The sequence below is a fragment of the Cucurbita moschata genome, unplaced genomic scaffold (assembly GCF_002738365.1).
Source record: "Cucurbita moschata cultivar Rifu unplaced genomic scaffold, Cmos_1.0 Cmo_Scf00038, whole genome shotgun sequence".
Lineage (NCBI taxonomy): Eukaryota > Viridiplantae > Streptophyta > Magnoliopsida > Cucurbitales > Cucurbitaceae > Cucurbita > Cucurbita moschata.
The window spans coordinates 953421-979144 of record NW_019268554.1 but is presented as its reverse complement, the minus strand read 5'-3'; the positions used below and the strand labels follow the sequence as shown (position 1 = coordinate 979144).

At 35.3% G+C, this 25724-nt stretch overlaps 6 protein-coding genes across 10 annotated transcripts in view; 2 read left to right on the top strand and 4 right to left on the bottom strand.

Moving 5' to 3' along the window:
* LOC111432434 (macrophage migration inhibitory factor homolog) overlaps positions 1–17801 on the bottom strand; it is a 19808-nt gene extending 2007 nt beyond the window's left edge. For 2 of the 5 annotated variants that reach the window (XM_023069312.1, XM_023069316.1), the window contains exons 1-4: positions 17768–17776; positions 17578–17588; positions 14633–14646; positions 623–762 (exon numbers count right to left, since the gene is read on the bottom strand). In XM_023069312.1, coding sequence (XP_022925080.1) covers positions 623–733 — 111 coding nt within the window. In that variant the 5' untranslated portion in view covers positions 734–762; positions 14633–14646; positions 17578–17588; positions 17768–17776. Of the gene's footprint in view, positions 1–622; positions 763–14632; positions 14647–17577; positions 17589–17767 lie in introns of those variants that run through there. The other 3 variants (XM_023069313.1, XM_023069314.1, XM_023069315.1) reach the window with 3 other exon arrangements.
* On the bottom strand, positions 5418–5906 carry LOC111432436 (macrophage migration inhibitory factor homolog). The gene is made up of 2 exons (XM_023069317.1): positions 5786–5906; positions 5418–5713 (listed from the first exon to the last, which is right to left on the bottom strand). Exons 1-2 carry the CDS (start codon positions 5894–5896, stop codon positions 5483–5485), a joined length of 342 nt encoding a protein of 113 aa, XP_022925085.1. The 5' UTR covers positions 5897–5906; the 3' UTR covers positions 5418–5482.
* Positions 14639–16450, top strand: LOC111432433 (patellin-6-like). Its single transcript, XM_023069311.1, has 4 exons — positions 14639–15476; positions 15576–15700; positions 15791–15932; positions 16001–16450. The coding sequence occupies exons 1-4, from the start codon at positions 14715–14717 to the stop codon at positions 16259–16261; spliced, it is 1290 nt and encodes a 429-aa protein (XP_022925079.1). The 5' UTR covers positions 14639–14714; the 3' UTR covers positions 16262–16450.
* LOC111432437 lies at positions 17595–18785 on the top strand. Its single transcript, XM_023069318.1, has 2 exons — positions 17595–18072; positions 18204–18785. Exons 1-2 carry the CDS (start codon positions 17800–17802, stop codon positions 18231–18233), a joined length of 303 nt encoding a protein of 100 aa, XP_022925086.1. The 5' UTR covers positions 17595–17799; the 3' UTR covers positions 18234–18785.
* Positions 18786–18846: 61 nt separating this feature from the next.
* Positions 18847–20105, bottom strand: LOC111432363 (probable protein phosphatase 2C 73). Its single transcript, XM_023069210.1, has 4 exons — positions 19860–20105; positions 19441–19773; positions 19040–19338; positions 18847–18928 (listed from the first exon to the last, which is right to left on the bottom strand). The coding sequence occupies exons 1-4, from the start codon at positions 20103–20105 to the stop codon at positions 18847–18849; spliced, it is 960 nt and encodes a 319-aa protein (XP_022924978.1).
* A 1506-nt stretch (positions 20106–21611) lies between these two features.
* LOC111432519 lies at positions 21612–23932 on the bottom strand. Its single transcript, XM_023069443.1, has one exon. The coding sequence runs from the start codon at positions 23517–23519 to the stop codon at positions 21969–21971; it is 1551 nt and encodes a 516-aa protein (XP_022925211.1). The 5' UTR covers positions 23520–23932; the 3' UTR covers positions 21612–21968.
* Between the last annotated feature and the right edge of the window lie 1792 nt (positions 23933–25724).

The window sequence follows — 25724 nt, the reverse complement described above, 5'->3', positions numbered from 1 at the left end:
TTTTTTTTTTTTTTTTTTTTTTTTTTTTTTTTTTTTTTTTTTTTTTTTTGGGTATAATTGGCTTGCTGGTCTTCTTTGTATTCTTCCATTGTTATCTCAATGTGCTTCAATTAGTCAGACCAGGATTTGCGTCAGTAAGGTTTCATTATCAGCGTCATGCAGTAGTTATACAACTAAAAAGATAAATAACCGATTTGATAAGCTGCATGATTCAATAAGATCAACATTAAACTGCAAAGCTATAGATCACACTATAAGTAATAGCAACATTCTAAGATCCATCATACAAAATATTGCGGAACACTAAAAGCACCATCTTAAAACAAAACAAAAAATCAAAATGCCTCATTCCATTCCATGACCAATCTAAAATGCCAGTGAAATCAACAAGCTGATCAAAACTTCATCGATCGGCATCAAACAGAAAAGTAAAGGCTAAACCAATAAGTAAATAAATCAATCAGCCTTACTCAGTACACACGCATTCAGCACAGAGAAACGTACAATCTGAAATTAGAGAAATTAAGCAACAATAAAGAAATCAAGGAAAAGAACCGATCGCAAAACAAACGACAACACGATAACAACAAATACATTATCTGAAGAGAGATGAGAACCCTACGGCCTCTGGCTTGCCGATGATCTTGGCAACGGTGGATGAAGCCTCAGAGAGAACAGAGGAGGTATCGATACCTTCCAGGTTGACATTCGTAGAAAGGTTGAGGCAAGGCATCTTCTTCTTCTTCTTCTTCTTCTTCTTCTGATCCAAGATTCTTATCTGCAACATCATTTGCCCTCATTTTCCATCTTTTATCTCTGCTACTCGAAGACTCTTTGGGCCTCCATTCATCATTGGGCCCAAACGTGAAGCTTTCTGTTATGGGCCATCATTTCGTACAATCAATTGGGCCACGTTCATTTCTACATGGGCCTAACCCGGGAAATTTCAAGATGTATCATACTCGATCCACATGCTAAAAAAATTTTAATTAAAAGATTTTCATCACGATAGGAATTAAAATTAGCGGTGTTCATATGACTCGATAATCAGACTAATTTGGACGATCTAACCCAATCATAAAGGTTAAATTGGGTTTAAGTCAAATCGACCTTCCCAAATTTTTTTCCCCACCGCACACTTTTTGTTCAAAAACCTCGTCCGAGCAATCGGTGGCTTCTCTTAAAACCTGAGAGTGGAGAACAAATGGCTCAGGAATCGACGGGTTCTCAGTAGATATTTCTGTCTCCTTCTCCCATGCCGAGTCACAGGTAGCTCCTCCAAAAGCACGGGACGAGCCAGTGAATTATAATTTAAGAAATGCTCAGTAAGTGACCCCATTATTGGGGTCAGGAAATGCAAACACATGCAACTCATGAGGTAGGGACCTATCATTTAAAAAGGAGTGACCTCTATCTGGACAAATATTTAGATGTGTAGTACTTCCCTACATACGACCCACACGTGCGAGTGTGGATCCTCAGGCGCTTCGAACCCTCAGGACCCATCATAGTTAAGCTAGCTATCCGTAGCAAAGTCCGGAGGTCAACTAACCCCTAGGTGTCATGTGAGGCATGATGATCATCATCATCATAAGGTACGCGTCCGTAGTCATCATCATAAATGGGGAAGTATCCCGATCATACATACACACACAAATATGGTCCTATTATTATTATTTTAAAAACAATCAAATATAGGTCTTTAAATATAATTATCAAAATCTTAATTCTTAAATATAACAGACAAATTTTTTGGACGAAATTTTGGATTGGTTCAGTTGGTAACGGGAATAATTCAAATATAAATCCATAACTCAACCCTCTATTTTCGGGTTGGGATGAGTTATCAAGTTGTTTTTTTTAATTATTTTTTAAAAATATATATTTATCCACCGTACATGTTATATTAATAACTAAAATTACATAATGTTGAAATTCAAGTCATAGCACACTGTAATATTAGTTACAATTATTAAATATTCTTATCCAAGGTAAGGTAGGATAGGGTTGAGTTCGGTTGTAATCTTATTTATAATTCAATAAAAAATATAATTTTTTATTTTTTAAAATTTAACTCAACTACCAAAATTAGCCTAATTTTTTATGATTTAAATGGGAGGTCAAGTAGAATTTAATGTATTAAAATTTATATAAATTCCATTTAAGGAAAGATAATAAATGGAATATTAAAGACTTGGTTACAAATAATATATTATAATACATTTTAATTATTTTTTTAATTTCAATAATTTAATAAATGTAACAATTTCACGAGAATGTAAAGTAAAATAAGAGGTGGAGACGGGAACTGAAAAGACTTCTCATCTTTTATCGCTTTATTACACGATAATATAACACAAAAATTATTAAAAAAAATTATTAATTGATTTTTATTTTCAAATTTAAATAAAATAAAATAAAAAGCTCATTCTATCTGTCAACATACAGACATTTAAGAAACAATCAAATTTGGAAGCGTTGAAATCATTGCATTACATTAATATCGTATGACATCATCATTCGTCATGCATGATACGTCATACATTATAAATACAAAGTATAAATGACACATGCCTAGGACACTAGACATGTGTCGTCATACATCAAACGAGTCGTCTAATCTATTCGATAGTGAGACCACTTACTTGATTGACTCGTGCCCTTCGTTTAGCGTTTCTACACAATTAGGGTGTCCAAGAATATTGATTTTCTTCAATTAGGTCTTGTTTCACCTTTTAAAAAATGGTTAGAATTGGAATTAGGATGAAAATTGAGAAAATAGAGGACGAACGGGCCGAAATCTGACTTACACACGCCTCCACGTGTCGGGAAGGAGGCTAGTTGCAAGTCCCATGTGCGGGTCGTTTATCTACAGTCATGGGTCAGGCACTCTAGTTCGAGTCGATTCGATTCTCGATCAGCTAGTTCAATTCACTTAAGTTTAGACCATGGGTTGGTTGAGCCGAAAGGTCGCAGGTAGGTACGTGGATTTGCGGGTCGGATCAAACGTAGAGGTCGCGTGTCGTAGGTCAGGTGGAGTCGCGATGCTCAACGCAGTGTTCGACGCTTGGCTCCACCCGATGCTTAGTGGTATGCACAGTACCACTCGCCGGAGCCATTTCTCTCTCCTCCTACAGATGAATAACAATTTCCAATCAGGTTTCTTTCCGTTTTTTCTTTTTCATATCTTCAGATTTTGGCTCCAATCAAATCGTTCTCTTCAGCAAAGTTTTAGATCATAGTTCCATCTACATCCTACTATTTTCCTTGAAATTTAAATGCCACCAGATACTAAGTTCTAAGCGTCGAAAGATGATCCGTTAGCATCCATACCGTTCTTGGAAGGACTCTCATATCTCTATCTTCGGACCAGAATTTCGGCTAGGTTTCTTCACGAATCCTCTGGAGGATTCCTTAGATAAACATATCAAGATTTCATAAAAGTCTTGGATACGAGAAAAACTAATCCAAGCTCGAGTTGTTCAAGTCAAGAATAAAGAGTTGGTTTGTAAACTATATTCGAGTTGTTCAAGTCACCAATCCAACTGATCCACAAGTCGGTTCAAGCTAAGCAACGTTAAAGAACCCTAAGCAATATTAAAGAGGAGACAAGGAAATTAATGGAAGTTTTGGAAGAGGGTAGTGGAGCTTCCATTTATAAATGTGTAACATAATAATATTATCTATTTAATTTTCTAGAATTTCACATTTATTAAAAAAAATATTTATTTCATTAAAAAAAACCGAAATATCCACACAGAAAACCGTTTTTAAGGAGATTAATTTTAAATCTTTAAAATATTTAATAAAAAAAAATTATAATTAATAAAAATGAGCTAATGCTTTAAATTTTCTAAAAATAATAATAACTAAGACAAAAACATTAATAATTTATTTAAAAAATAGGCTAAATTTGAGAAGGATTTAAAAAATAGGGTTAAAAAAAATTAATATTCTTTATTTAAAAAAAAAACTTTTTAATTTTTTAAAAAATTAAAAAGTATTTATACCATTAAAGTATGAACAAAATGGTAGCAACACGTTTAAAAAATACTCAATAATTTTTTTAAATAACATTAAAAAGTTCGGAGATAATCTATAAAATGTAAATAGATGGTTTTCGTCTATATATAACGACTGTAAAACTTTTTAATTTAGAAAAATATTATTGAAATTTTTTTTAAAATTTAAAAATATTTTTTTTAGATAAAATATAAAGACGGTGGATATTTTTATTAATTTAATTTCAATAAAATAGCAAAACCCACACATTTCCTATTTTAAAATAATTTTGAAAAAAAAAAGTAAAATATAAAAATATTATTTTTAAAAAAAGTTGTCATGTTTTTCTTTCTTTTCCTCCTCGTTACAGGTCCAATTTTTCGGACATGTCTAGAGACAACTAATATTAGGCTAAATTACTTTATTTATTTTCTACAATGTTATTATTACTTCACAAAAGAAGCTTTTAAAAATAATTAAATATATATTTGTAACTTTATTTTGGACCAGTTCAAACGGTGATCCGAGTAATCAAAATATAAATTCATAGCTATTAAGAATATTTAGTAATAAATTATAGTTTATCATATATATTATATTTGATATTTTATTATAAGCCAAATATATAATATTTATTTTATTACCGTAGCTATCTTTCCATTTATTGTTATTTTCATTTATTATCCATTTATTACTATTTCCATATCCTTGTAATTTATTTGATTATAAATAAGATAAGTTTCACACCATTTAGTTGCGGTGGATTAATCAAACATTCTTAACATCTCAACCCTCTGTTTTCGGGTTAGGTTGAGTTGTCGGTTGTTTTTTTAATTATCTTTAAAAAAAATATTTATCAATAATACATATTACTTTAATAACTAAAATCTCATAAATTTCAAATTTCAAGTATTTACTAGTCATAACTATTATTCTACAGCAAGATTCGTGTTGAGATGGCAATATCAACCAACGAATTGAATATAATTTTTTATTTTTTAAAATTTTAATTCAACTCAAATCGGACCTAAATTAGTTTAATTTTTATGATTTAAATTAGAAGGTTCGGGGAGTAATGAGTTCCAATAAAATTTAATGTATTAAAATTTATATAAATTCCATATAAGGAAAGATAATAAATGGAATATCATAGACTTAGTTGCCAATAAAAAAGATTGGAAAACTACACTATAATATTGAATTTAAACTTTTAAAATTTATATTGACTTTATTTTTAATAAAAATTATATTACAAACAGAAAATTATTGATTAAAAAAATAAATAGAGAATTTTACTAGTATAAAGGTGGGGACAGAGAGAACTAATCCGAGGGATTCTGAGTTTCCACCAGCTAAATTATTAATTGATTATTATATTTCTGTCAACATACACAGAAAATGAGACCATTTAAGAAACAACCAAATTGGGAAGCGGTAAAGAAGGCAGCCGCCATGGACTGGTCGCCGTCGCGCCGGAGAGTCATAGTTTTGATGAAACGGGGCGGCCGGCCGTCGTGTCGTGGACTTTAAGAAAGAATCTCGCCGGCGGAACCGAAAGCTTTTCATTTAAAATGCTTCCGATAGAGTGGATTAGCTTCTTCTTCACTGCGGAGTTTATTCCTCCCATCGACACCACCTCCGCGAACGCCGCCGGTTCTCCGCTGCCTCCAAACGATATCGCCACCGACCCTTTTAGCAACACCATCACAAACTGCCCAAATAATAATAAATAAATATTCTAATTTCTTTTTCCTGATTTATCTAGAAAAATTAAAAGATTTACGTTTTCGGGTTTGCCGATGATGGTGGAGACGGCGGTGGTGGTGGCGGCGAAGATGGCGGCGGTGTCGACTCCGGCCAAGTTGACATTGGTAGTGATGTAAAGGCAAGGCATGGCGGAGAGTTTAAAGGGAGAAGGAAGGTTTAATTTGAAAATGAAAATCAACTGAGAAAGTGGGCTTTTTATAGGTGAAATTTACAAATTTTTTTTTTTTTTTTGGGTTAAATTGTAAATACACGTTTTCGTTGCTACAATTCATTGAAAGGAAATAAAATGTGAAAAGTAAATTATGGGTTTTGACCGTGCTCGTTCATTGAGTTGGGACATTTTGTATATTTTGTTTGAACATATTCGTTGGAAATTTACCTTTGTGCCCATCATCTCATCGGGACATTCCGAACATCCATTGATCCGAATTCTCTCGAGCATCGGACTCTCCCGTGTCCATACTAAACCATTTACAACGTATGTTTAGATAGCAAATGCATAATCTAACTTCCGAGCTGAGATGCAATACCAGTACATTCGTGCTGTCTAGTACTATCCTTCTGAGATGCTCACCATGCTATGACATACGTATATGCCACAAAGTAACTCGCTTAGATTGGTTCAACTCAAATAATGTTTTAAACATAGCATTAAACCATTTACGAATATTATTAGGGTATTATTGAAATTTTTTAAAGTATAAGAGGTAGTGAAAAAATTTGAATTGGGAGGTACGTTTATCAATTTCACATTTATTAAATAATGAATTCATTCCCACCTTAACTTTAATTTTTTTTTGGAACTTTTGTTAATTTATTTAAATTTGGTTTTTAATTAAGTAATTTCTTTATTTGTTTATTTTTTAAAATTTAATTAAGATTTTTAACTTAATTTAAAAATATATATTAAAAAATTACCGTTTATACAAATAAATAATAATTATTAAATTTAACCTAAGAAAATAAATATGTGTATATATAATTGTAACATTATAATAATAATAATAAAATAAATTTTTATTTTTTTAAAAAAGAGAGAAACGGGTGGAGATGAAGAACGGGGATCACTACTAACAGTGTTGGATTTACCAAATTAGAGATTTTTCTACGATATTTGTGAACTTTCACAAATAATTTTGAATCTATGATGATCATTCTTAGATCTTAGAACGACTCTCTCCAAAATTAGCTTGATCGAGACTAATACAATAAATCAATTAAACTTCAAACCTAGAGCAACACTTGAAAAGAAGAACAACCCGAGAGGGATTTCTAGAAATGCATGCTGTGATATTCAACAATTTACCATTTCTAGAGTACTACAACTTTATAACCGCTAAAATGGGCATTTAAGATATACGAGACAAAAAAGTTATTCAATGCAAATTGAAGAAAAGAAAGAACAACGGTTCAAAAACGTAAATGTGGAACAAATAGACGGTGTTATGCTCTAAATTATATTAAATATCAGAACCTGCTTGAATTGATGATTACGATTGACAAGCTTTAACATCTTAAACTCTTAAGAGGTGCAATCCCGACAGCTACGACGGGCCTTTGAAGATGTAATATAAAAGCTCACTGATACCAGATATTATTTTCTTTGAGCTTTCTCTCAGCTTTGTGAAGAAACCTTACTTCCGTTCTTTAAGGTTTTAATGCTACAAACACTGAACTCTCTTTTCTCTCTCCAAACACTGAACTCTTAACTTTGTAGAAACCCTAGTTTGCAAGACTCCTCGAAGTATTCCAACTATGCAGAAGTTCTCCAACATTCCACAAGATCTTCTTTGCTCTGACTCGAACGCAAAGAGATTAGAGAAGAAAGAGTTTTGAGAATTCTCTAGAGATGTAATTTCATTCTCTAGAGGAAGTGGGAGAGATTGATATGTCTTTGACTCAACCCGAGGGTCCTATTTATAGGAACTCTCGGAGAATATTTACCAAATAATTTACATATTTAATATATTTAGTTATTATACCTTATACAAATCATATTTAGATATTATAAGATATCTCAATATATATTTAACTGATTTGAATCACATTTCAATTTCAAATATATTTTTATATAATATATCAAAAATATATTCATTGATTTAATATTTAATAGTATCAAATACAATAAATATATTTTTCTTTTAATATATCTAATATACTAAATATTAATGTGAATCCTTCCGATTAATATACTTTTCTCCCTTTCTATTTAACCTATCTAATATATTAAATATTAATTTGAACCCTTCAAATTAAATATATTTTCTCTATTTATTTAATATATTTAATATATTAAATTTTAATTTAACATTTTCAAATTAAATTTATTTTCTCTGGTATATTTAATATATTAATTAAATTTTAATTTAATATTTTCAAATTAAATTTATTTGGTATATTTAATATATCTAATATATTAAATATAAATTTTAACGCTTCAAATTTTCTTTGAAATAAATTGAACTTTTTAGTGTTAGTATGGGTTAGCAAGGGACTTACAGATTATAAGTTCCAATGATACAAAATTAATTAATTAAACTCTTTAATTAATCAATCTTCGTTCATTAACTATACGTCACTCCACTATAGACCTAGAGTTGCACTCTTATGCATTGTAGGATAGGTTATGTTCATTGATATAATCATTACAAACAAGATCCTTCACGAGTTGTTCATAATTACTATTGGGTCAAAAGTCTGTTTTACCCCTGTAATTACATCTTTCACTTTAAGTACCATTAATTATGTCATAAACAATTTGTTTATAATCTAATCATAAACCAAGTCCCTCTTGGGCCAATGAGAGGATAGGGCTCCATTGTTCAAGTACAGAAATTCGTACTTAAAAGAGAACAACTCATCTACTTTCCTTATATGGAAATGAGTAAATTTCATCTCATGATATCACGTTCCCAACTCACTATTTGGTCAAGTCCCCAAAATGATAGGCATATTGAATCAGCTTAAAAGTCATTCTCACCCATATAAATTAAAGAACAAGCCCTCACTGGTAGGAGTTCATAACTCATTCAGGATTAAGATCGAGTCGCATATGATCATCATGCGAAATATTAATCTTCTCAATTAACGGATTTACAAAAAGAGATTAAATATTTCTTGGTCTAGTCTTATACAAACTCATTGTATAAATACCCTACTTACATGTTTCTACATGAACGATTTGGATCAAATCATTTGCAACGATTACAAAGTGGGCCGTATCAAGAGTGTTACCAGGATAAGGCACCCAACCTTATCCATATACTATAGACTCTTTAGGTTATTACTTGAACACGATCCTCTTGTATGTCAACCACATACTATTCAAGATTACATTAATAACCTTGGATTTTCATACAATAACAATTAAACTACAAATAAAATAATAAAAATTATTGTTAAAAACTAAATAATTAATTACGAGGCTTTAGGGCATAAATCCCAACACCGACAACTCAATCTCGATGTCTGAATGGCGGAGAACAGGATGTATATCATATATATCTCTAGAAATGGAATAATTGTTCGGTTTTTTACTTCCACCTCATGAAAGTCCGACCAAAACTTTCTTTTCTTTCTAAGTTGTCTAACAAGTATTCAACGAAGACTATCGAGTTTTGAATCGTTATTAAGTTACTTAACGTTAAAAAAAATATTTATTTTCGATTCAATATTGGTCAATTACTTTTTCGTTTATCGAATTTTCAAATTTATAGTCTCTTAATCGAGAGGGTATGTCTAAATTGGTAATTTAATCCATTTATAATTGGGCCTTAATTCAGCAAAGCCCAAAACAAACTTTGAATGAGATGGGTAAAAGAGGGAACAGTCCAAATTCATGAGGAAATAGAATGGTGATTAAGACAGAACGCCATTAAAGGCGGCTGCAAGCTCAGAAGTGTGGAGAAATGTGCAGTGGAGCCTTATGAACAAGACGACTCTGCTCATTGATGTTCCTCCAAAGGTTGTAGGAGAAGAAGACGTACAACGGCACGGTCGGGAATGGAGAATATGATTTTTGTCTTCACTCGAGATGACTCTCGTTTTTTCCGTCCCCATATTTACCTCCTATTTCAATTATCATTTTCACTAAAATTTTTATTTATTTTTGTAAGGAATGGAGCGGGAATTATGTCTACAGGGCAGGGACGTCTTCCCCGTCCCCATCCTTGCCTCCTATTTCAATTATCATTTCTACAAAAATTCTCTTTTTTTTTTTTGCGAGGATCAGACCGAGGATTATGTCTACAGGGCAGGAATGCCTTCCGTGTCCCCATCCGGTAGGGACATATTTCCTGTACCCATCCTTGCCTCCTATTTCGATTATCATTTCTACAAAAATTCTCATTTATATCTACAGGGTCGGGACGCCTCCTCCATCTCCATCCTTGCAAGGAATTCACGAGAATTGAGAATTTTTTCTCATTTTTAATATATTTTTAAGAAATATTCCTCTCGAGTAAAATTTTAACGGACAATTTCTATTAAAAAAACATGTAAAACATCGTACTAAGCAAAAAAAAAACAAAAAAAATACTACATAGTCCAACAAAATTTCTAAAAATTCAAATTTTAATATTACAGGACATATATATATAATAATATTTAAGTGACCATTATATTAGATACATTAAATAATTCATCATCAATTCGCCCGACACAATAAGAACTCCAACTTTTCTTTGAATACGACGTCGAATTCACAAAACTTTGACCAAAATTAATGAAAATGTAAGTATGTGCAGATGAGATTGGAAGCAAGTGAAGAAGGAAAAGACATCAATAAAAGCATGCAGATGTCCTTTTAGACACACACATTAGATTAGACTGAGTAAGTAATGGTCAACAAATAATTGCTTCAACCTGAGGGATCTCATTCAAATTTGCCTTAAAATCTAGGGCTGACCTCCAACATTTATTATCACTTCTTTACGGCCACGTGGCTCTCCATAGCGAGAGAAGCGTCGGAGGAGTTAGCCAATAAGGAGCCGAGAACGAGTCGACCTCACCTTAGCATGACCCGACATCCAAAATGATACCCTCTATTTATGGCTTTGTTCCATGGCCTCCTCAACATGTTCGTCATCTGTACATGAAACCATTGCTTAATGAAAACTACTCAGTAAGTGATCCCATTGCTACGATCGAGAAATGCAAGCACATGCCATAATGGTTTTGTGTTTTATGGGACCTAAAATCAATTCTATAGACTTGGATTCATGTTTCATTCTCGAGTGGATTTGAATGAATAGTATTTTTTGTGATATTCGAGATCCCGAATGAAAACTTAAATAAATGTTAGGTCATGCATGTAGTAGCAATCTTAAAGTGAGCCTCTGGTTGGGTCAGTACACATTTGTACTGACATATGAGAATAATTAATCCATTGTCTATGGACATACAACGTGCATGGGATTCTGCATAAAAATCATGGTTACACAGGATGATGCATATAATACTTCCATGTGATCATGACATATATTCTCTACGAGGCTAACATACATAATCATGATATTTCTAACGTATTTAAGATGTCCCACATTGGTTAGGAGGAGAACAAAACACCATTTATAAGGGTATGGAAACTTTCCCCTAGTAGACGCATTTTAAAACCTTGAGGCGAAACTCAAAAGGGAAAGCCCAAAGAGGACAATATCTGTTAGCGGTAGATCTGAGTCGTTACTACCAGTCTTCTTGCCCTTCCCTGAAGGGGGGAGGGGTAGACACAAGGCGGTGTGCCAGTAAGGACGCTGGCCCTAAAAGGGGGTGGATTTGGTGGGGTCCTACATCGATTGGAGAAAGGAACGAGTGCCAGCGAGGACGCTGAGCCCCGAAGGGGAGTGAATTGTGACCTCCCACATTGGTTGGGGAGGAGAACAAACTACCCTTTGTGAGGGTGTGGAAACCTTATTCTAGCAAACGTTTTTTAAAGCTCGGAGGGAAAGCCCAAAAAAAAGGATAATATCTGCTAGTGGTGGATCTGGGCCATAAGACGACAAATAAGTTGAAGCATCGAAGGACATATCGATGTGTGTGTGTGTGTGGGTGGTCAAACCATTCTCTCTATGGAGGACATCAGCCTTCATTTCAGCTCGTCAAAAAACAAGAAACAACGTTAGTTTGGTTGCTTTTGTTATCATCTTTGTTTGTTTGATACTTTAAATGTCTTTTTTAAGGTTAGCTATTGAGATTAACCCACTTTTATGTTTGTTGATCGGCTCGAATCCAAGCTATTTTGTGAGCATATCTCTTTCATCGTATGACAGGCGGTGTATACAGGGTTCGGGTACATATTCACCACGACATGCTGATCAATAATTACTAGCGATTCCAACTTCATGTTCTCGAGTTACAGAGAACAATTCAGACTAAGGCAGTCTTTCCAGATTCACTCCGCCTTACAACCTTTCTTCCCATTGTACTTGCCATTATAGCACGTTTGTGACCCAATCCATAAGGGTCATCTATCATAAATATTGTCACTATCATCCATATCGTCACTATCATCAATATGAAAATTTCGCTTCATAGACTATCAAATTTTGTTCAAAGTACGTTTATACTAGGCATTGATCGAGTTATATGATCCTACAATCAGACCAATCTGAAGATAGGGTCACAACCCAACTCAACCGGAACCTACCCTACCAACCCTACTTTTACATATATTAAGAATATTTAACATTTGTAGCCGATGTTAGTTATATGTTGTGACCGTAAATGTTTGATATTTAAACTTTATAAGATTTCAGTTATTAATATAATATATATTACGGATAAGTTGAATTTTTTTAATAATTAAAAAAAAAAACAACCTACACGAAACTAGAGGGTTGAATTAGGTTGAGTCAGTGAACTCTAATAGAGTTGCTCGAGACACCAACTCTATATTTTTTAAAGTTTCAGAATATTTTATTAAAGAATACTATTTTTATTAATTTAGTGGTCTCGTAAATAAACGACATAAAACTTTTTTAAAAAATTAAAAATAAAATAAAATAAATTTTATTTTTATTTAGACAAATATATTTAAATAAACTTTTTTTTTTCATAATATATCAAATAAAGAAATTAAAATAAAATACTTTTTAAATGTGTGATGATTAAAGTGGAAAACTAATGAAGTAAAGTCAAAAGCAAATATTTTTATTCAAACCAAAAAAAGCAAAAAGAAATAATTTAATAAAAAAATAAATACTTTTTGGAAATGTAAATTTTTACCATTTTAACCTTTTCCCGAATACCAATGTAACATGTTACACCAAACTTTATGTTATAACAATTATAATTTCATCCAATTTTGATAATAATTTTTAAAATCATTTTAAAATTTTAAGATAAAGAAGTAAAGCGAGTAAATTATTATAAATTAAAATTTATAGATTAAATTGTTACTTACGTTCAAGTTTGGCTCATAATTATCGTTGTCAGTCTCACAGTTTTAAAATATGTCTGTTAAATAGAGATTTCTACAGCCTTATAAAGACGCTTCGTTCCCCTTCTCCAATATGAATAGGTATAATATTCCGACTTGTCCACTTAATTTTATATATAAATATATATACAATGTTTTCACGGTTGGTCCAAAAAGTGTCCCGATCATTAATGAATGCATGTTATGGTTATATTACCTACTTTTCTTCACGTGTTTTTAAGAGTGAAAACTATCCACAAACCAACTTGGGTGTTTTTAATATGTTTTACTCTCACTCGTATGCTTCCTAGAAAATTTTTATGTAGGCCTCAAGATCTCGTTTTCCGTTTTAATTCCTATTTGAAATATGCTGCCATGATTTGCTTTTCGATTTGAACAAATGTAAATGCATATTTGTCGAACTTTCTTGATTGGTCAAGCCTAGGCAACCTTCCACCCTCTTCCTGGTTCGGGCTCGACCTTCCACTTGGGATCTGTAACTCTGTGTATTAATCTAAATGAATAAGACTATTTGAATCTCAAATCTTTTAATCGAGAGTATTACTAAATTAGGACGAGCTTTCATATCCACAGACCTTATATATATATATATATATATATATTTTTTTTTGAAAGAAAAAAAAAAAAAAAAAGTTTGTTTGTTGGGAGATGGTGGGTCCCACAGAAAAATTTTCAAACCCGTGGGCCGTGGCCCAGTCCACTAGATTTTCTCCTCGCCGCTTCAATTATTATCGCCGATCGCCCCTCTCCTACCTCTACGCTCTAAATCAAATCAATTTAGAAATTAAAAATATATAATATAAATCGATTAATGAATTTCATTATTTACTAGATTAAAATATAGAAAATATTCCAATTTTTTAATTATTTCATTAAAATAATAGAAAAATCCAATACGGATCTCCACAATGGTATGATATTGTCCACTTCGAACATAAGCTCTCATGCTTTGCTTCGGGCTTCCCAAAAAGTCCCGTACCACTGGAGAGAGTATTTTTTTATTATAAACCCATAAACATTCCCTAAATTAGTCGATGTGGGGCTTTCATCATGTGAAAATGTCTCTAACAGACATATTTTAAAATCCCGATACATGTAAAGTCCAAAGCACATGATATCTATTAACAAACGGCTTAAAGTGAAATTTTTAAAAATTTAAAATTATTTTAAAATTGATAGAATATTAAACATAAATTAATTAAAATATATATATATATATATATATATATAAACATATACCTTCCGTACAAGGTCGAGGCTCGCAGGTCGGCTTGGAGTCAGCGGCTAAGAAGCTAGCCCTAAACGTTCATTCATTTTCAAAAGGAATCTTACAGTCACAGGATATATGTCACAGGCGCGTGATTTTATTCTTTCTCCCGCCTCCTCCTCCATTTTTAACCTCCTCCATTTTCAAACTTCAAACCATAATCTTCTTCTTCTTCCCAATTCTCAACACTGAACCAAACCCAGCAGCCCCACCATCTCTGGCTCTCCTTCAACCACCGCCGCCATGGAATCCACACAACCACCGCCGCCACCACCACCAGCAGCGGCAGCAGCAGCAGCCTCCCCCATTTCCACTCCCAAACCCCCATTTCCATCAAAGAAAAGCTTCGTCTCTTCTCTAATGGAGGTCGCCACTCTCCGCTCCCCCTCCTTCAAAGAAGACACCTATTTCATTTCCCATCTCAAATCCTCCGAACGAAAAGCCCTCCAAGACCTAAAAAACAACCTCTCCGCCGCCACAACCACTACCACCACCACCGATTCTCCCTCCATGTGGGGCATTCCCCTCTTATCCGACGACGAACGCGCCGACGTTATCCTCCTCAAGTTCCTCCGTGCCAGAGATTTCAAAGTCCCCGATTCACTTACCATGCTTCAAAAATCCCTCCAATGGCGATCGGAATTTGGCGCCGACGGTATTCTCGATGAAGACCTAGGGTTTAAGGAGCTTGAAGGAGTCGTCGCGTATATGCAGGGCTACGATAGAGAAGGACACCCCGTTTGTTACAACGCTTATGGGGTTTTCAAGGACAAGGAAATATACGAAAAGATCTTCGGCGATGATGAAAAGCTTAAGAAATTTCTCAAATGGAGAGTTCAGGTTTTGGAACGAGGGATTAATCTCCTCGATTTCAAGCCTGGTGGGATTAATTCGTTGATTCAAGTTACTGATCTTAAGAACATGCCCAAACGAGAGCTGCGAGTAGCGTCCAATTCAATTCTCTCGCTGTTTCAAGATAATTACCCTGAATTGGTTGCTCGTAAGGTACTTTTAGCTCTTGATTTCTCTGAACCATTTGGATTTTTGAGTTATGATTAGAAATCTGAACCGATTTTTCCCGTTTTTGTTGATCTGGGCGTTTAGATTTTCATCAATGTGCCTTGGTACTTCAGTATTTTGTACTCAATGTTTAGCCCCTTTTTAACTCAACGAACGAAGAGCAAATTCGTCATCGCTAAAGAAGGCAACGTTGCCGAAACCCTTTACAAGTTAGTCCGTTCATCAAAATCTCTCCCGTTCTTCCAAATCTCTCTGTTTCTTGCAATAAAAAATGGGTTTCGTTTCAATTTTCGAAACAGGTTCATTCGACCGGAGGACGTTCCGGTGCAATACGGCGGCCTGAATCGCCCAAGCGACTTGCAAAATGGACCCCCAAAACCGGCGTCGGAGTTCGCCGTGAAAGGCGGAGAGAAAGTGAACATTCAAATAGAAGGGATTGAGGTTTGTTTCCCATCATAATCACTCAAAACCCCCTTTCAATTTCACCCCCTAAAACTCAAATTCAACAGGGAGGCGCCACAATCACGTGGGACATCGTCGTTGGAGGCTGGGAATTAGAATACAGCGCCGAGTTCATCCCAATCGCCGACGGCAGCTACACCATCGCCGTGGAGAAGCCAAGGAAAATTTCAGCCAATGAAGAAGCAATTCACAACTCATTCACCACAAAAGAACCCGGAAAGATGGTGATCTCCGTCGACAACACCGCCTCCCGGAGGAAAAAGGTCGCCGCCTACCGTTACATAGTCCGGAAATCAACAGCCATCTAAACAGCGAAAGGGTAATTTGATTCTGTAATGGTTTATCTCTGAATTGGGTTTTTGTTTTAGGTGAGATTTAAATGAATGAGTTAATTACAATTATTAGTTGGGTTTTGTGCTGATTTTGAGAACTGGGAACTGAGGTGATGTTTAGCTGTTTGTTCATATATGAGTAAAGGGGAAAGGTTGTTCTTCATATGTGGAGTTGTTGCAGATTTGTTGTTGTTTTTGTACAGAAATGGTTGGGTTTCGTTTGTTCTTGAAAGAAGCAAATGATGATGAAAAGAAAAAGGGTATATGGCAGTGGGGACGATAGCGGTGGGGTGCGTGGGGAAGTGCTTTTGTAAGTGTCAGAATGGAAAGCGTCTAGAAATGGGCCTTCTATTTGAAGGGGGGAGAGAGAGAGAGAGAGAGAGAGAGAGACAGAGTGAGTGACAGAGACAGACAAACAGAGAGAGAAACAGAGAGCAGGAGAGAGAGGGAGAGAGGCAGAGAGAAACAGAGAGCGGGAGAGAGAGGCGGAGAGAAACAGAGAGCGGGAGAGAGAGGCGGAGAGAAACAGAGAGCGGGAGTGAGAGAGAGAGGCAGAGAGAAACAGAGAGCGGGAGAGAGTTTAGTTTCTCTACACCTGACTAACGGATTTCGGGTTCGAATATTTTATGCTAAGGATGGTTTCGGTTTAGTTGGCTAAGACACGTGTCATGAGGTCAGAAGTTTGAATCTCTGTAAGCTCGACCAAAGGACGAGAGCCAAGAAATTACAATAAGATTTGTACGCTTATATTCAAGTTATGGTAAGTTGAAATTGTAAAAGAGCTTAAAGACCTTACTTATACGTGGGGTAAAGTTGCATGAAGTACACTTTAATTTGCACTCAAGGAACTCAAAGTTGAATTTATGGAACTAATTGGTTAATAAGCACATTATTTAATTATAATTTAAATATTTATTTGTTCGGTTTAAACTAGTTTTTAACACAAAAGTTAAAATTATATTCGTTACCATATTCCATCGTTAACGAGCCATCATGGGTCACATAGGTTAAGGTTGTCAAAAACTATATAAAATCTTCCCTTTTGAGTAGACATCCCATTTTAGAATTAAAAAAAAAACCGAGTTTCTATTTTAACTGTGTGGAGACTAAGCTTTTGGTCGGTAAATTCTTGTGCTTGTAACTTGTACGATGCGAAAGTCATTCAAGTGGTATGGATCATGATATAAAATGATATAAAAAGAATGATATTAAAGGTTATATTAATTTACCAACAATTTTCTATAAAAGAAATTTGAAACAAACAAACCAACAAAAGAAAATAAGATCCTTAGTTCTTCTTCTTCTTGCCCTTCGCCATTGCAGTGCCGCTTTCGCGAGCTTCAATTTCATAGAAAAACTTGGGCGCTTTCTGATTGTGGCTCAAACTCCTAGTGGTTCGTGAAATCCCCATCATTGAATTCACTCTGTTTAATCCTTTTACACCCTTCCGATCTTCCTTTGATTCTCTATTCACTGATTCACCTTCTTCTTCTCCTATTTTTCTGTCGATCCCCATGGATCTACAGCTTCTTGAAACTGCCAGTTCCGGATGGCTTCTCATGCTCCGCCGCCCTACGTTCGTCATTGATTTGCTCAGCAATGGTGGATTCTTGAAGAACAAGCAAATCACTGTACAGTCGTCGATCGTCAACCCTATAAATTTGCGTTTCCATTCTCGTGCTGCTAGTTTCACTACTAATTTCGCCGCCATGGATCGGTTCTTTGCTGAAGCAACTATGTTGATTACTTGCTTGTTCGTCAGTACATCCCAGATCTGCGAGTTCGTGGTAAGAGTTGAAAAATTAGCGTTATCTTTAACAATGCCGAATAGGTTTCTTTTGATTTTGTCTTTAAATTTTGACTCACTCCATCTGTTGCTAGAACGATGAACTCGTCTTTTCTTGTGAGTTTTCTGTAGGCGACTTCAGGGGTTGGGATGAGGCCGTAATCCTTGAGGCAAAAATCTCCAAAGGATCTTGACATGGCGAGGCCAGGATAATCTGCATCTGGTACCCATACTCTGAAAATATCTGGTTCTTCTTTATCTGCTGTGATTCTCCCCTGGCATTTCTTTATTCTTTCTGCTTCGCCTGTTTCACATTCAAAACATAATACTCAAGATTAATGGATAGATACCAAAAGGTCATAGGTTCAAGTTTTCACACTTTATTAGAACCAAAAAGAAATTGATCGATGCCCAATGGATCGAGTATAATTCAATTGGTTATCACGTTATATCTTCAACTAAAAGTTCGTAGATGTTGAGGATTGTTGAGAGAAAGTCCCGCATTGGCTAATTAAGGAATATATCTCACCAAAAAGCGCACAGCCACGAGAGCTTATGCTCAAAGTAGACAATATCATACCATTGTGGAGGTCCATAGTTTCTAACATGGAATTAGAATCATGCCCTTAACTTAGCAATGTCAATAGAATCCTCAAGTGTCGAACAAAGAAGTTGTGAGTCTTGAATGTGTAGTCAAAAGTGACTAAAGTGTCAAACAAAAGGTGTACTTTGTTCAAGGGCTCCAAAGAGGAGTCGAGCCTCGATTAAGAGGAGGCTATTCGAGGGCTCCATAGACCTCAGGGGAGATTCTATGGTGTACTTTCTTCAAGGGAAGGATCGTTGAAAATGGTTGGGAGCTAGTTAAGGAAATGATTATAGGTTTATAAGTAAGGAATATATCTTGGTATGAAGTTTCTTGGTAAAACCAAAAGCAAAACCATGAGAGCTCAAAGTAGACAATATTATACCATTGTGGAGGTCTGTGGTTCCTAACCAGATTCAAATAGCTTGGATAACAACATAAAAATCTGCTAAATTGTTCATTCCTTTGTGATCTTCTGAATGAATTATTTGCCATCATTTGTCTTATCTCAAAATTTTGTCTCAAATTTGATAAGATAGAGTTCTTATTGCATAAACAATACCCACTTGGAACATTTGGTTTCTGGTCAGCTGTTAATTGGATGGGAATATGCTGATGGTTGTCTCCTCTGGTGCAAAGAACCGCCCGGGAGTCACCCACATTTGCAACCACCAAATGCTCTCCCTGATGATCAAAAGGGTCAAGATAATGAAGAATGGCTTTTCATTTTCCTAGAAAATTTGAGACAGAGGATGTTATTTTCCGGGAAAGTTTTGAAGTAATCACCTGTTTGATAATGGACATGGCTGTTGTTCCACTGCAGAAACAATCAATAGATGAATCAAAGCCGAGGTCTCGATCAAAATCCGTATAAGCTTCTTCAAAAGCAGCTTCCCATCTTGAAACCAATGGATTTCGTTGATTTCCTTCATTGTTGTTTGGTTGAACAGAAGCTTTAGAAACCCCATTTTGGAGATGTGATGGCCGCCGCTGCTTTTTGATAGCCTTGGAGAGCTTGGAGGGCAGCATGTCTCGTGCATGGCGAGCAACCCTATGACCAAACGGACCATGGCCATCAAAAACTCCAGAAAACACCAAACCTTTCTCCCCTGAGAAATCCTGTAAGTTTCTGATTCAACTCTCTTTGAATACATTCGACACAAAAATCATATCCCAAACAAGATCATTCCAAATTTTGCTTTTACCTCCCAAACCGTCATTGCATCTTGATTGATTCCTTTTCTTCCTCGTTGAGTATACATTGATATGAACGCAGAGGATCCATGGAGTCGAACGATGGCTCCGTCATCGCCACGACGAATCTCTGCTCCATCATCTCCCCGGTTGGAATCCCTCTCATCCTTGTCATGGGTCATGTACTCTCCTCCTCCTCCTCCTCCTCCTCCTCCTCCTCCTCCATTGATTGAATCTTTTGTGCAGCAGGCTCCCATTTCTGAGACACCCTCCACCAGGGGAATCTCAAAAAGGAATTTGAGCCACCAGAAGAGATCAAATACCCACAAATTTTCTGGGGAAGAATCTGTATTAAAGCATGGAAAGATCGGAGGGTTCTCTGAATCTGAACCCAAAGGGAGCAGAAACAGAGAGGAGAGGAGAGGAGAGGAGGAGATAGAGAGATAATGAAGTGGAAAATGTTGTTAAGATGAGAATGTGGAATGAAATTCAACAAACAGAATTATATTTAGAAAATCATGGATGATGGTGTCTTGTTGACATTTGTGTTTAGTGGGTTCGCTCTTCCAATTCTTGACCTTATTAACTTGATTATCTATATGTTTAATGGTTCAAGTTTAAGGTTAATGGTTGCTTAAATAATATTATCGGTTCCTTCGTTATAATGGGATTATTTTAAATTATGGTGTTTCTCATTATCATCCCACCACTGCTACAGGAATTCAAAGGGAGATAGTTTAGCGGTAATTAATAGGTATTATTAGTGTAACAGTCGTCATTATGATTTTTAAGTCCAGACTTGTAAGTAGAGTTTTAAGCCATGCCAATCTTCTTCCCATGATAGACCACTTAGATTCAAGTCTATAAGTTGTGACAATGTTTCCATGAAAACTCTACTTTCTACTGCAACGGAGGATTCCTTTAACCTAGTCACTATCATATGTGAGATTCTACATCGGTTGAGGAGGAAAACAAAGTATTCTTTACCAGAGTGTAGAAACATCTCCTAACAGAGGCGTTTTAAAAATCACCTGTAAAAAAAAAAGCGAGAAAGGACAATATTTGTTAAGAATGAGCTTGAGTTGTTACAATTAGACTTCCCTAGTGCCAAATATGCAACCTTTTCTCTTTTTGAGTAAAAAAAAAAAAAAACAAAACAAATAAAAACCTATAAGCTTATAAAATTAAAAAATAAATAATAAAAAATATCCAATAGACTTCTAAATTATTAATTTTATATCCAATGAGTTTATGAAATTAAAAATGTTAACGGGTTCCTAAACTTTCATTTTTGCATAAAGTTTAAGGACGTGACCTAGGTCCATGAACGATTGAGTAGTTTGCTCTTGAACTTTCTCTTTATTCTGTTTCGGTTGAAGTGGAAACTCTTCTCGACCTCCTGTGAGCACCCAATTTCATATTCCTTCAATTTGGGGTATGCTACCCACAAGAGAATCAAATCGATTTAGGGTATGCTACTCACAAGAGAATCAGGTCGATCAAGTGTTGATTTTGCGTCTGCTACTTAGTCTTAAGTTTAGTTAGCATCTGGTAACCTCGCCTATCTATAACTTCTTTCTTTCCCTTCGAACTTCACTATCTGTTTATCGGGAATCCCTCCTATTAGAAATTGGTCCTCTGGCATTTAACAATACTCACCTGTTGTAATGTTAGTTAGTTTTATCAGTTGATAAGTCAAAAAAAAAATATATCCAAGCAACCAATTTTCCATTCGAAATATAAATAGATAATGGGCAACAGATGCAGGCCAAGCACTTGAGATATCATCATTCCTGGCTCGAATTGGACTAATCCAAGCTGTTCATACTCAGCCACACTTTCCAACTCAAAAGTAAAACAGTTCTATAATCTATGGAACATATCCTGTTTCAAACAAGCTCCATTTCAATGGCTACAGCTGAAGCAGAAGAAGAAGACATGATTTTCAGTTTCATAGAAGACACAGAATGTTTATACACCAACAGGGAGATGTGTAAAATCAGCACAACTTTTAGATTTGCAGAGCTTAAACAATGTGATTCTAGGAAATAATCATGTTAATGAGATATGGTTTCAAAAGAATGTTATTCAAAAAGAAAGAATGTATTTTGTGTTTGTTGTTACCACCATTGATGAACCAGAACTCCACTTTGTCTGAGAGAAGAAACCAACTCTATGCATTGAGAATATGTTTTCTCATACTTTGTACTCCTTTGTCCTGGGCAACACCTCTGCCATCTATTGTAATGGCATTCAAGAAACATCTCATCTATCAAACAGATCGCTCCCGTCTCGAAGAGTTTCGGAATCAACTCGAACTCGGTTCCTTCCACGTCCATCTTCAACACCACGAAATCCTTCTCTGATACTGTGTTCTTCAACCAGTTGGCAAAATCAAACCCTTGAATCTGATTAACCTCTCCATCGAAACGACCCGAAGATCGGACAGGTTGAATCCTGCCCATTCCTCTGCTGCCTTTCTCTTCCTTTTCCTTACCTGGGTCTTTGTTGATCTCAAAGGATAATGTCTCATTCCTTACCCAAGCAGCATAAGGCAACAATGTCACCCCTTTCTTTGAACTATACTGTTCATGAAATGTTTGATCAGCTTCAATGGCATAAACTTCAAAGGTTTTGTTCTGCTTTGGATATTGCTTCTTGAACCAACTCCCAATACTGGAGCCATAGCTTCTAGCTCCAACATCCACATAGACATACCTATGTTTGAAGCTTATTTCAGCCATGGAAGGCAAATACTTAATGTTCTGTATATTTCTCTTTAAGGTTAACCATGGCTTCAATGGCTCCTCTAGAATCAGAGGCTCAGCATTTCGAACCAGAGACAGCTTAAACCCAGGAACAGAGCAATTCTTCTTGTAAGAATCTCCATCCACTAATCCCTTTTCAAGAATCTTGTTCTCTTTTTTCAATACATATTCACGAATTAAAGGCATTGATGGAAGAAGAACATCTATATCTTTTGATCTAACTATCTTGCAGCAATTGAATAAATCAACGAATGAATTGAAACTATACGTATCTTTAGAACTCACATGGACCACCGCAAACCCTTCGGGTTTCAGTATCCGAGCAATCTCCGAAGCAAAATCATACGCCCGACGTGAAATATCCAATCGGCCACCGCCGGAGAACACGAAGTCGAAGGTCTTATCCTCGAACGGAATCCGATGAGCCTCGCCCTTAATCACGAGAGGCTTCAACGCCTTCTTGAAAATCCCGACCGAGTCCGAAACCCCGATCTCCTTTAACGCCGACACATCCGCTCCTGTTGGAGTATCAATGCACAAGGATTTCGAATTTGCCGATACGTAGCCCTCGGTAATCAGATCTTGGAAAACGGAGGAGTAAAACTGGACGGTTTTGATCCAATCTTCACTCGTATATAGATCCGAACGAGAAGATCCAATGACGAGAGGATCTGCGTTGTCCGTTAACAAAGCGGAACTTCCATCTCGGCCGCCGCCGCCGCCAGCGATCATGAAATTGAAATTTTCCGGTAAAGAGAAGAAACAGAAGTCACCGATGCTACAGGATTCTCCTGCAATGGTCACAACATAGGCGAATCGACCAAGAATCACAAGAATAGAGAACAGAAGCACTCGAACCAGAAGGAACCTAAGAGAGGCGAAGTTCCCGGACATTGATCCCATAAATCTCCTTTAATCTCTTCCTGTACAGAATAAACAGAACATGAAAACAAAAGGATTGGAGAAGATAAGGAAGTCAGAATGAAATTGAAGGTTTAGCGTGAGCAGAATCGGGAGGAGGTGTGGTTAGCTCCAATAAGGGCTCTGGCTGAAGCTCCGGCGGCGGCGGCGGCGATTGAAAAATGGAGGAAGAAGAAATGCGCGAAAGGGGAAATCATGGCCGGCGGGAAGAAATTTGAAGGAATTACAGCAGGAAAGAGGTTGTGCTGATGATATACTGATTCTTCTCTTCGCTGTGGGAAAGTGGAGATGAAAATGGAATCAGAGAGTCGACGGTGGAGATAAAAGGGAAGTGAGCAACCGGTTCAGCCGGTCACCATACGGATAGGAAGCTGATGGAATGAGAATGGAACATGAAAGTGAAGCTGCCTTTGTCTTTTAATAATGCAAAATTCCAAACTTCCAAACTTCCAATTATAAAAATGTTAGATTATAATTTAAAAAGATTTAGCCCTAAAATCATTACAAATTAGGGTTCAAGGGCGACGTATTAGTCCCTGAATTTCTCGAGCCCGACCTGCAACACCTACCTACACGGTTGAATTTCTAAGCATGATCGATGCCAGGTAGATAGGCAGCAAGCACAATTGGGTCTCGACATCGTAGATGCCTCGTTCTTTCATACATCCCTGCAAAGCCAAGCCTAAGGAACTCGACTTATATTGTTCTCGAAATTTTGAGGGTTTTAGATTCTTCTTTTCTAGTTATTGCTCCATACCCACGATTCGAATTCATATTCAAAATCTAAATTCATGGCCTCCTAACATTCCCCTACAATAAGGTCACGTTACTACTTCTTGCTTCTAAGAGTAAAAACTATCCCTATAACATGATTCCTAGAAAAATTTCTACGAGGTTAGCCAATATAAAAGTGCTCCAAGTAGGACACTTAACTTTGGAGTTGTTGTGATTGAGCTACTGAAAAAAAAGGTGCACCTTGTTTGTGTGATCTCATATCAGTTGGAGAGGAGAACGAAACATTCCTTATAAAGGTGTGGAAACCTTTGTCTAGTTGATACGTTTTAAAATCATGAAGCTGACGACGGTACGTAATGGGCTAATGTATTTGCTAACGAGGATGCTGAGCCCGCAAGGGGGTGGACTGTGAGATCCTACATTGGTTAGAGAGAGGAACAAAGCATTTCCTATAAGATTGTGAAAACCTCTCCCCCTAATAGACACATTTTAAAACTGCGAGGCTAATGATAGTATAGAACGGCTAAAGCATCTAATATCTACTAGCGGTGGGCTTGAGCTGTTACATTGTTCATATAGACAGTAACTTTCACGTGGTTTTTGTTCATTCATATACCTCTCATTTACCTGGGTATTACAAACATTTATTCTTAAAAAGTAAAATAAATGTAAAGGCTAAAAGGGGCGTTTTTTTTTTTGCAAATAATCGAAGGACTTAAAACAAAAAATTAAAAAGTTGATGACCTAAAATGAAATAAATATTAGAGTAGTTAGGATTTAAATCATAAAAAAAGATGAAATTAATAACTCCAAATAAAGTTTAGGTATTGATTAGTTAGCCATTTATTTGTCCCATTAATTAAAATTGAATTCCTTTTAGTCCCTATCTTAAATAACTAGCTTACCCCCCAAGCAATAAAATAGTATTATAATTTCTTTGCTGATGTCATCCATGAATGAAATTACATATTTGCCCTTACTTTTCTTTAGAACATTTAAAATTTCCCTATTATTATTCCCTCATCTTCTCACATCCTTACAAAATTCTTGGTATAACCTCCAATAATAATAATAATAATAATAATAATAATAATAATAATAATAATAATAATAATAATAATAATAATAATAATAATAATAATAATTTTAAAATTATTATTATTATTATTGATATTGAGAATGTTTAAATAATGAAAGTTATCTTATTTATAATCAAATAAATTACAAGAATATAAAAAGAGTAATAAATGAAACATGAAGACAAATATCTAGATATTTACATTATAATAAAATATCAAATATGATATATATGGTAAATTAATAATAATTATTATTATTTTTATTTGTATTGAAGTACCGAATGAAAAAATGTTTATTTTAAAAATATAAATAGTTATTTTTAAATAAAATATTAACCATTTTCATAATTATATTTTTAAGTTTCGAAAGTTT

What these genes read in the sequence shown, in the direction of transcription:
- LOC111432436 (XM_023069317.1), bottom strand. Translation starts at nt 5,896, where the DNA reads ATGCCTTGCCTTTACATCACTACCAATGTCAACTTGGCCGGAGTCGAC. An exon ending in TCATCGGCAAACCCGAAAAC is followed by an intron (nt 5,714 to 5,785) that starts GTAAATCTTTTA and finishes TTATTTGGGCAG; the next exon opens with TTTGTGATGGTGTTGCTAAA.
- LOC111432433 (XM_023069311.1), top strand. Translation starts at nt 14,715, where the DNA reads ATGGAATCCACACAACCACCGCCGCCACCACCACCAGCAGCGGCAGCA. An exon ending in GTTGCCGAAACCCTTTACAA is followed by an intron (nt 15,701 to 15,790) that starts GTTAGTCCGTTC and finishes TTTTCGAAACAG; the next exon opens with GTTCATTCGACCGGAGGACG. An exon ending in TTCAAATAGAAGGGATTGAG is followed by an intron (nt 15,933 to 16,000) that starts GTTTGTTTCCCA and finishes CAAATTCAACAG; the next exon opens with GGAGGCGCCACAATCACGTG.
- LOC111432437 (XM_023069318.1), top strand. Translation starts at nt 17,800, where the DNA reads ATGGATCTACAGCTTCTTGAAACTGCCAGTTCCGGATGGCTTCTCATG. An exon ending in CCCAGATCTGCGAGTTCGTG is followed by an intron (nt 18,073 to 18,203) that starts GTAAGAGTTGAA and finishes AGTTTTCTGTAG; the next exon opens with GCGACTTCAGGGGTTGGGAT.
- LOC111432363 (XM_023069210.1), bottom strand. Translation starts at nt 20,105, where the DNA reads ATGGGAGCCTGCTGCACAAAAGATTCAATCAATGGAGGAGGAGGAGGA. An exon ending in CCATGTCCATTATCAAACAG is followed by an intron (nt 19,339 to 19,440) that starts GTGATTACTTCA and finishes TTTGATCATCAG; the next exon opens with GGAGAGCATTTGGTGGTTGC. An exon ending in AACCACAGACCTCCACAATG is followed by an intron (nt 18,929 to 19,039) that starts GTATAATATTGT and finishes TTCCTTAACTAG; the next exon opens with CTCCCAACCATTTTCAACGA.
- LOC111432519 (XM_023069443.1), bottom strand. Translation starts at nt 23,519, where the DNA reads ATGGGATCAATGTCCGGGAACTTCGCCTCTCTTAGGTTCCTTCTGGTT.